General features: G+C 35.8%; 1 protein-coding gene across 11 annotated transcripts in view; it reads left to right on the forward strand.

Moving 5' to 3' along the window:
• LOC136833203 (nuclear factor NF-kappa-B p105 subunit-like) overlaps positions 1–10,000 on the forward strand; it is a 130,608-nt gene that overhangs the window by 77,335 nt on the left and 43,273 nt on the right. For 2 of the 11 annotated variants that reach the window (XM_067095143.1, XM_067095172.1), the window contains exon 1: positions 1,048–1,237. The exons of 4 other annotated variants lie outside the window; for them this stretch is intronic. In XM_067095143.1, the coding sequence (XP_066951244.1) occupies positions 1,221–1,237 (17 nt within the window). In that variant the 5' untranslated portion in view covers positions 1,048–1,220. Of the gene's footprint in view, positions 1–1,047; positions 1,238–1,295; positions 1,370–10,000 lie in introns of those variants that run through there. 5 more of the 11 variants (XM_067095196.1, XM_067095269.1, XM_067095152.1 and 2 more) reach the window with 4 other exon arrangements.

Genomic DNA, 10,000 nt, shown 5'->3' on the forward strand with positions numbered 1-10,000 from the left:
CTCTCTCTCTCTCTCTCTCTCTCTCTCTCTCTCTCTCTCTCTCTCTCTCTCTCTCTCTCTCTCTTAGACAATAATGATAACAGTAATCCTTTTAATTCCAACAAATCTCTCTCTCTCTCTCTCTCTCTCTCTCTCTCTCTCTCTCTCTCTCTCTCTCTCTCTCTCTCTCTCTCTCTTCCTTAGACAATAATGATAACAGTAATAATCCTCTTAATTCCACCAAATCTCTCTCTCTCTCTTAGACAATAATGATACCAGTAATAATCTTAATTCCACCAAATCTCTCTCTCTCTCTCTCTCTCTCTCTCTCTCTCTCTTACAATAATGATACCAGTAATAATCTTAATTCCACCAAATCTCTCTCTCTCTCTCTCTCTCTCTCTCTCTCTCTCTCTCTCAGACGACAGTGATACCAGTAATAAGCCTCTTAATTCCACCAAATCTCTCTCTCTCTCTCTCTCTCTCTCTCTCTCTCTCTCTCTCTCTCTCTCTCTCTCTCTCTCTCTCTTGAAATGCATAAGGATTTTAATGATAATTGCAACAAAGAAAAGGAATAGAATGCACTAACTTTGCTTCCTAAACTGTCATTAAGGATGGCTAAACTACTGTATTGAAGTCTGTAAACAAAAACAAAAAAATCAAATGGAATTCTAGCAAATACACAAGTCGAAATTTTCTATGGGCTGCTCTAAAAGCAAGAGCCCGCGCTGGCTAACTTGATTTCTTAATCTAGAGTTGATCTCTTATCTCTGTAAAAGAAAATCAGTGAGAAAACTTGGGAATCCTGAGGCTTTCCCCTTATCCCAAGGTTCAACAGTACGCTTATACAGAAACCTTGCGTCGCCTAACTTCATCATAATTTCGTATATTGTGTATTAACAATTTCATCTAAAGATGAACTTTTGTTTTAATAGGGACAGCTTAATACCTTACACATTGCTTTCGTAAAAGGAACATTTCATCCTAAACATGGAGTCCCATCAAAAACACGAGTAACTACAAAGATGATTGGTCTGTTACGCCCATGTGAGCGGCGTGACTATTATTACGTTAGCGGGGGATTCCCAGAACAGCGGAGTTCCCCAACGATATGTTGTCCAAAGGTTGCTGAAAACGCTGGGTCGTAGTTCTCACTAGAAGACCATTGGCACTATAGTGTTATTCTTACAACCTGTGTTAAAAAGTGCAGAAACCAGGATTTTGGTCTTTAATTCCGGGTCATGGTCAGAGGTGACAGGTAGGTCACTAGCCCTGTTTATAGGATTCTATTCCCCCTCCCCTCCCCCTCTCACCCCGATGATGGAACCCGTACCCAAACTAAGAATCCCTCACTGCAAGGGAAAATTACCCTCGATCACTTTCGTTTTAGGTAAGTGACTTCCTGATCAAAAATCATTGTGGTTTCCTAATTACAAAACAAAACGAGGAAAAACTTAGAATGTTAACAAATATCACTGTTTATTAAAATTTTCGTTAAAATAAGCATTCTATCTTCGCTGTACTATTTACACTTTGCACGTAACTGAATTTCTGGATATACGTATACTGCTGTGGAGTTTTAGCTCAGAGACTCTTCTGAAAGTGCAAAACTGTGTTGCAGGTATGTGGCATAGTTGGCACGAGTTTGTATTTACCGTTAGCTGTGTTGACAGTTATTAGATCCAGTAACTGAAACGCACAATCGTAACACGAGTGGACAAGCACGAAAGAGTAATGAGCAATGATGTCTAATTGTTTGTAGATATCAGAAAGTTCATGTCTTTGTTTACCCGAACAATTGCGCGTTTGACCTTTCGATTGTCTCGTGAGACTTTCCGATTTAGGTGGTGCTGAAAACAGCTTTTGGTTTTGTTCTATATTAGTTATATATGTATGTATGTATGTATATATATGTATGTATATATATACATATGTGTGTGAAAGAGAGAGAGAAAGAAAAAGAGAGAGGAACGCAGGCACTATTGCATAGATACACAGTCAGTGTTGACGAGTGAAGGTTGTTCATAACTCTAACGGTGATAGCATGAGAGATAAGTCCATTAAAAGTTCATGAATATCTGCATACAAACAAAATTCTCTCATTTAACTTAAGATAAAGGAACGGCATATATATTATACCATAAATTACGCTACGAGAATGTTATAAAAATACACAAGCTTGTTATACCAATTAAAGCAATCACAATTAAGAAAATAAGATGGTATTCCTGCTCTAACCAGCAGTCATACATGTTTATGCATTCATTAGCGACGTTGAGGGTTTGTAGTATATATTCGTACGATCATATATACATGTGTGTGTGTGTCAGCTGAAAATGACTTACAGTATAATGCCTCAATGTTCAAGTTCGTACTAAAGTCAGTGGGATTCCCGGAGACTTGTCAACTGCCCCTCACTTCAAGATCTTTCCTCGTGAGACAACTGCGTCCCTCAACCTTTGTGGGTTAATTTCGAAGTTCCAGACATCTACCTTTATTTTGCCACGTAATAATAGTATTCCTGGGGAAAACAAATAGTATGCAGATTTTCCTCGCTAAAAATCATCTGTGAGAATAAAAACAATGTAAGTAAACATATTTTCGTAAAGTAGTCATACCACAGTCTGTGCACCAAGGGCTTCCGTACTAATCCACGTTAGACCGATTGCCGAAATACCGTATTCAGACAAACAAGCACTTGAGCATGCTTATCACCATGTACATTTGTATTATTATAATCTTGAAATTTAATGGATGTTAAATTCCTTTGTTGTCTTTCATAATGTATTATTTATCATGTCAGTTCATTTTAAATTTTTAAGTGGGTTCATTACACGTTAATCAAATTATTTAGGAACTTCTTTTTATGCGTTTGAGTTTGTGCTTGTTATATTTGTCTAAAAGTTCATCATGAATTTGTCAATCACTTTACAAACACTTATCGAAACATCCATAGCGATATGAGTGAAAACTTACACAGTTAATTGTAAATTTCACAGGATGTTCATAATCTTTTAATTGTCAGTTTACCATAGGTTTATCAATATATGCATTAACAGTTTGTAAGTTTGGTCACAGTTACTTAACAGCCAGTTGATTATGGATTTATCAGTTTGGCCTTCAAAACCCTTCCAGAAATGTTAAATTTTACAGAGTTGCTCGCCTTATGTTCATGTTCAGTTTCGTCAGGAAGGTCAGTCTTTATAAAATGAGGAAAGATGTTCATGATTATTATGTGTACCTTCTGATAGTATGTATGTACACAAATAATTATATAATATATATATATATATATATATATACATACATACATATATACAGTATATAGTGTGTATGTGTAATGTTTCTCCGAGTGGTTCTCATGTTGGATAACTAAAAATTTTTTCCTAGAATTTGATGTGAATCATAAACAATATATTCTTTGCTGAATGTGTCGACATAAAATTTGATAAAACAATTACTTGAAGGTCGCCATTTACGAATTAAAGTTTTATAATGTAAAATAGACATTGATTTTCATGCTAACTAGAAACCAAGTTTACTCATTTATTTTCCAAGAAAGATAACACTGGCGCCGTAATTTGGCATATGAATTTGGTGGACATATGGCATTCCATTGTGAAGTCGTTGGTCTAATTTCTTGCATGCCGCCACCGAACAAATTTCTTACATACCGCCACCGAACTGGAGAGATTTCGTGGAAGCTACATATTCGTCTTTGCAAATCGCCATGCTTTTGTTTTCCTCTTCTTTTGAAGAGTCATTGTGCATGGACTGCGTCATTCTTAGCAACCGTTCCGTAGATCCCCTGCCATGTGCTGACGTAGTGAGCGTTCGAGTCATTTATGGTAGTTGTATAATTTTTTCCTACTTCGTTTCAGATATGGAAAGGTGAGAAAACAAATTCGGCATCTGTAGGGATTGAAAAGTGTGTACGTGAGAGTTGGTGTTAGAGTGTCACAGTTTTTATTCAGTTAGCTTAAATACAGACTAGGATCAAAGTATCACAGTGACATCCTGATGTGAAGTTTCTCTCTCTCTCTTTCATCTGAAGAGGCGATCTTGCCTAAATTAATATTGGAAGATGATGATGTCAGACATAGGAGTTTCCCGTAGGGGGTTAGTGCTGTCAGTGCACTTCACTTGGTGCACTGTAGGCATTACTTTAAGGTTCTTTGCAGCGTCCCTTCGGCCCCTAGCTGCAAACTCTTTCATTCCTTTAACTGTACCTCCGTTCATATTCTCTTTCTTCCATCTGACACTCCACCCTCCTAACATTTGTTTCATAGTACAACTGCGAGGTTTTCCTCCAGTTACTCCTTTCAAACCTTCCTGTCAGTTCCCGTTTCAGCGCTGAATGATCTCAAAGGTCCCAACGCTTGGCCTTTGGCCTAAATTCTATATTCCAATTCCAATTCCGACACAAGAGTTGCTTAGCTAAAGTTTATCATCACTGCCACTGGGTGAATATGCTTCGAGTATGTTAATATGTGAACGCTAGAGATGTTTTTCACCCTTTTCTCACGCTAGTGGTGAATTCTCTTAATATTCCTTATGCCAGATCGCTGTCCTGTGATTTAAGACCGGCTGTAAATATAGCTATAATTTTCTACAAAGTAAGTAATATTTATAGTCACATTACCATTATCAATTGTCTTAATTATGCGTCCTATTATATGGTGTTTATTATCCGTCATCAAAGCAAATGTCATGGAAGCCTATATTTTCCTCATGTTGAACGCTTTTATTTAGCTTATGCACATGTTTTATAAATATTAGTGCGTTCCATCGAATCTGATATTTTTGTATCAGTAAATTTAACGAAAGTTACCGAGCATGTTGTGTTAATAGATTATCATTTCATTTCATTCATTCATACATTATTTTACCTGGTAGCGTGGAGCGGTTCAGCCTTCCAAGTCTTGGCTTTTGGCCCGTTCGACTCATTACTGACAATGAACAGTCATTTCTGGTGCTTAACTGCCATTAGGATTACTCGTCACCCAAGAGCATAGCGTTGTCTTCTAAGTTTGGAGATTTAATCCATTTTGTTTTGCTTGTCGGATCACTGAGTTACAAATCCGACTCTCAGAAATGTTGCTTTGGTTGCACTTAGCTAGTCGGACCTGTCACTTTGCTCTTGGCAAACGTCGGCAAGTCTTAACTTTTCGAAATTTCAGAAGGATTTTCCACTGACGCCAGACGTGGACTTGTGGATTTTCATTCGCTCAGAGCAAGATCTTGCAACATTTCAAATCAGGATCTTGTGAGGTCGCTGCACGAACAGGTTAAGATCACGTCTCCGAATGTTTGTCAAAAGCACTCGTCATCGAGATGAACTTTGCGTGTCTTAAAATTTATTTTGGTTCCATTCTGAAAAAAGAGGAAAAATGTTGGAGGGCCATATTTTTACACACAAATTCATGTTTATCGTACACACGTGCAAAAGAATGTTTTTACTTTCCTACCGATTTTTGTTTCATGCTGTTAAAATCTTCACACCAACGCCCTAGTTCCTGGCTTATACTTTCTTCATAAATGGTAATGAGTCTCAACGTTTTGTCTCAGAATTGAATTATCGTATTTGTAGTGTGCGTTTCACGAAATGTCATTTGTGTATGAACGGTAGGTAATGTATGAGGAAATAGTGCGCATGCTCTTGTAAATGTCCGCTCTCACTCAGTGGTACATTACTTGGGAGAAATTACTTGCTTATTGTCTTGACTGACCCAGGTACTGGTCATGATTTGACAGCACAAGGTCAGAGAATGTCAGAGGTCACTGAAACTACGACATCATTTTAGAAAAATAAACCACTTGGACCAGGAGAGAGGGAGAGAGCATGTGATCACTGAATGCCAAAACTGGTATCATACTGTACTCCGCATAATGGAGCTGTCAGGAGGTTGTATTAAGTAAAGAAAACAAGAACAGGAGTCTAAAGGTCAGCTGTTGCCATCAGAGCCAGCTATAGCTGTTGGAGTTACGGTACGAAATTCCCAGGAACCAACACTCGACCGATGACTGGCTGCTGTACCTACCTATTCGATGTTCTCTTGTAGTCTCGCTACGATTTTTACTTTTTTCATTTTATTTGTGTCGCCATTCAGGTTCAAGTGATGGTTTAGGGATGAATAAGGGTGAATTTAAGTTTTCTCCGTCAGTGCCTTCGGCGAATAACAGTAAGACCTTTATCAACCGGGGAGAGTTAAATGGCTTCCGTTTTTGACGAGACCTTTTTGAAGTAACTAGTGATGGTCGTGGAGGTATATATGGACAGAGAGTGGTAGTTTCTTGAATTTGAAGATGTAAAACTGTAACCATGTTGCCAAAACTATAGTTTAATGTATTTTACCGCATTCTTTAAAATTATGTATGCATTGTGGTGATTTTGAGAGTCTCCTTATTCCTTGTCACGGTGAGACGTCTGTAACACTCCAGCTGTATTTAACACATCTTTTCTCGCATCCGTCCACAACGACCCTAATTTTAAGTGCTGGTGTTGTGCTCATCGTTTTCGGTCCCTGGATTTCTTCCCTACTTGTACGTTCGTGTTCTGGTTTTTTTTTTTTTTTTTTTTTTTTTTTATAAAGTGTACCGGCTTTCTTCATGACGAAAAGGCTTGGATGAGCAAAATATCCCAGGCCAGACTCGGACTTAGCAAAAGTGAAAAGTGTCTTATTTTTCCATCTCAGCGTTACATTCAAATGCTATGGCTTCCTGTTTTTTTCGTAATTTTTCCTTATTTATCAACTGTTGTGCATTTGTGTACGTAGTTTATTGCTTAGGCTATTTGGTTTTCCCTGTCTATTTGTTCTTTATACCTGTATTTGACTATTCTTATTTCCTCTTGGATCTGTTCTTAATATAAATAGCATTCTTCGCTGAGGACGCAAATTAATGGCCATTTGGGTTTGTTATAATAATAATTAACCTTTTCAAGATTTCTTAAGAAATGCTAATAGCTTTGCATTTATATTTTGATGGATATTCGGTCGTTTGAAAATCCACCAAGGTTGAGGCATAATAGTAATTTTTCACCTGTATGTAATTAAAGATAATGAAGTGCTGAACATCTATAAGTCTTTATACTTAGCAAATAATAACAAGTGCTCAGTTGTTGTGTGAGATTCCTTCTCTTGGTTGGGTGGGACACATCTGTCACGTAGGTGATTTGAATCTGTTGTTTCCCTGTTTGGTCCTCTTGTTTTTCGGTCGTTTGAGGGGAAAGTCCCAAGAATGGGAATGACAGTGATGAAAATGAACACTGAAAAAGTTTTTAGATTTTTTAAATCATTCTGGTAGCTCTACCCTCATAGCTGTTTTGCTTGTATTGGGATTTTTTTTTTTCTTATAAAAAAATCCAAATTGCTTCGGAACTTATTCCGAGGTTCACTGGCAAGAATTTGAAAGTGGTTTTTCACTGGAACGGAAGACAAGTTTACTTCGTTTTCTACTTTATATATATATATATATATATATATATATATATATATATATATATATATATATATATATATATATAAATATATATATATGTATATATATATATACATATATATATAAATATATATATATGTATATTTATTTATTTATTTGTTTATTTATTTATTGTAAGAGGCATAGGTGATGCACTGGAAAGTGTGTCCCACGATTACACTCCCTACGAGTTAATTTTATATCTTTATCTTTGAATATAATGAATTTATACGAATGCATTTATCCAGAAAGTATCGGACAAATGGAAACATTCTGACCAAAGTATACGACGATAGAACTCTGCTTGTTGTACGTTGTATGGATAATAAGATTTTAAGTTAATCCATTCAAGAATTTTGTTGTACCGGAAAATCAATTTCTCTCTCTCTCTCTCTCTCTCTCTCTCTCTCTCTCTCTCTCTCTCTCTCTCTCTCTCTCTCTCTCTCTCTCTCTCTAGGAATAAGGACGTTGCAGAGACGCAGATGGCGCTTTTGAATTTTTTTCCTTGTCATGATGCTATCATGTAAATTTGGAACCAGTATTTTGGAAATTTCGAACAAGTCATTCAAGCTCAAAATCAGGAAAATAATATAGATCGTAGTGTGATCAATAATAATAGTAATACTAATGTAATATTGTGTAATAGTGTATTGTATTGTGACTTGCTCTACAAAGATATGTATTTTTTCTGGATTTTATTTCCTGTTACGAGAGTCAATTATAACATCAGTTCATCTCTTCGCCTCTTAACATTTCGTGGGTTTCCGAGCGCTTTCGCGCCATTCATCGCTTTTATGTGCTATACCCAAAGGTTTACTACTTCGTTTTCTGCTAGCCTTCATTTTTATTTACTTATTTGTTTCATTTCATCCCCGTTACTTGCTGCCTTTGTCCCTCTTATTTAAATCATATATCTTATCCCCTTCTAATTTTTGTATTATTTACTCTTTTCCATTTACCATTTACTACTTCTTCACCCAAGTTCATATGCTTTAGATATTTACATCCATTACTTCGTGACTGACTTTCACTTTACTTTAATCTTTTCGTTTACATCTTTTGTTTACTCTTATCGTCCATCGCTTTTTGCCATATGCTGTCTTTCGTAAACATCTCCCTTTTCAGCTTTATCCAGCATCCCATTTTTTCCTAACACTGTCAAAGTGAGGGAAATTTTTCTGGGACGTCTTAAGATCTCTCCATTGTTAGATTCTCGAATCTGTTTACTTATGCGTGAAAGTTTCCTTGTCATTGTTTTTCAAATTGTTTTGTTGTACTTTTTTATTTCCGATCTTTTGTTTCATTCTCATGTCGGCATAGCTTTCTCTGGAAGGTCTGATGAATCAAATATAACACACACACACACACACACATATATATATATATATATATATATATATATATATATATATATATATATATATATATATGTATATATATATTTATATATATATATGTATATATATATATAATGTGTGTGTATATATGCATTTGTTATACTCAACTTTATATATATATATATATATATATATATATATATATATATATATATATATATATATATATATATATATATGTATATATAATGTGTGTGTGTACACGTGCATTTGTTATAGTTAAAATAATATATATAATATATTTATATTATATATATATATATGTTATATATATATGTACATATATACATATACAGTATATATATATATATATATATATATATATATAATCATCTTTATACATTTTTGTTGGAAGGGGCTATCACCCATCCAAGTGCTGATCAGATCAGACGCAATACTGCCTAGCTTCTTCCTTCTCCCTTTTTGGACAAAATCATCTCATCCAACAAAATGTAGATATGAAAATCATTCCAAATAGAAGTGACGAAATTAATGCCATGGCTTTACATCAGTTAACTTCACTTAGTGAAAATCGCTTTGCTAGACTTCTCAACCCTTCATAAACGGAACGCCCAAACTATGGCGCTTTTAAATGATTGAATAGATCATAACAATGAAAAAAGGCCGCATTGATGTGGGAGTGTCCAGACCTCGACCCCGAGAGACTCGACGCTTCCTAAGGGCGCCTCGAAACCTGCTGGTTACGATTGGGAATTCCAACTCGGGAGTCGGGAGGCCAAGTTGGCGGTTGCTTCGCCAAAGATGCCCCGAAGCTTGCTTCATCTCGTCGTGGGGACGGTTAACAATGGATCCGTGTTTTAGGGTGAATAAGATGTTCATAGTTTGTTAGAGCATTTCCCCTGTTTATAGATACGTGGATTGTTATTTTATTTCCGCTTACGCTGCCCAGTAGAGGTGAAGAAAATAGATTTATGCGTAGGTAGTGTGTGAATTATGTATCAACATTGGTAGGCAGATGTATGCACACACACATATATATATATATATATATATATATATATATATATATATATATATATATATATATATATATATACTATACTGTACATACGTTTAGAAGCAATATCCCTGTGAAAATTATGAGGAAGGCCAAGCAAAGTAAGTGCCTACTATGTAGAAGAAGG

The sequence above is a fragment of the Macrobrachium rosenbergii genome, chromosome 4 (assembly GCF_040412425.1).
Source record: "Macrobrachium rosenbergii isolate ZJJX-2024 chromosome 4, ASM4041242v1, whole genome shotgun sequence".
NCBI lineage: Eukaryota > Metazoa > Arthropoda > Malacostraca > Decapoda > Palaemonidae > Macrobrachium > Macrobrachium rosenbergii.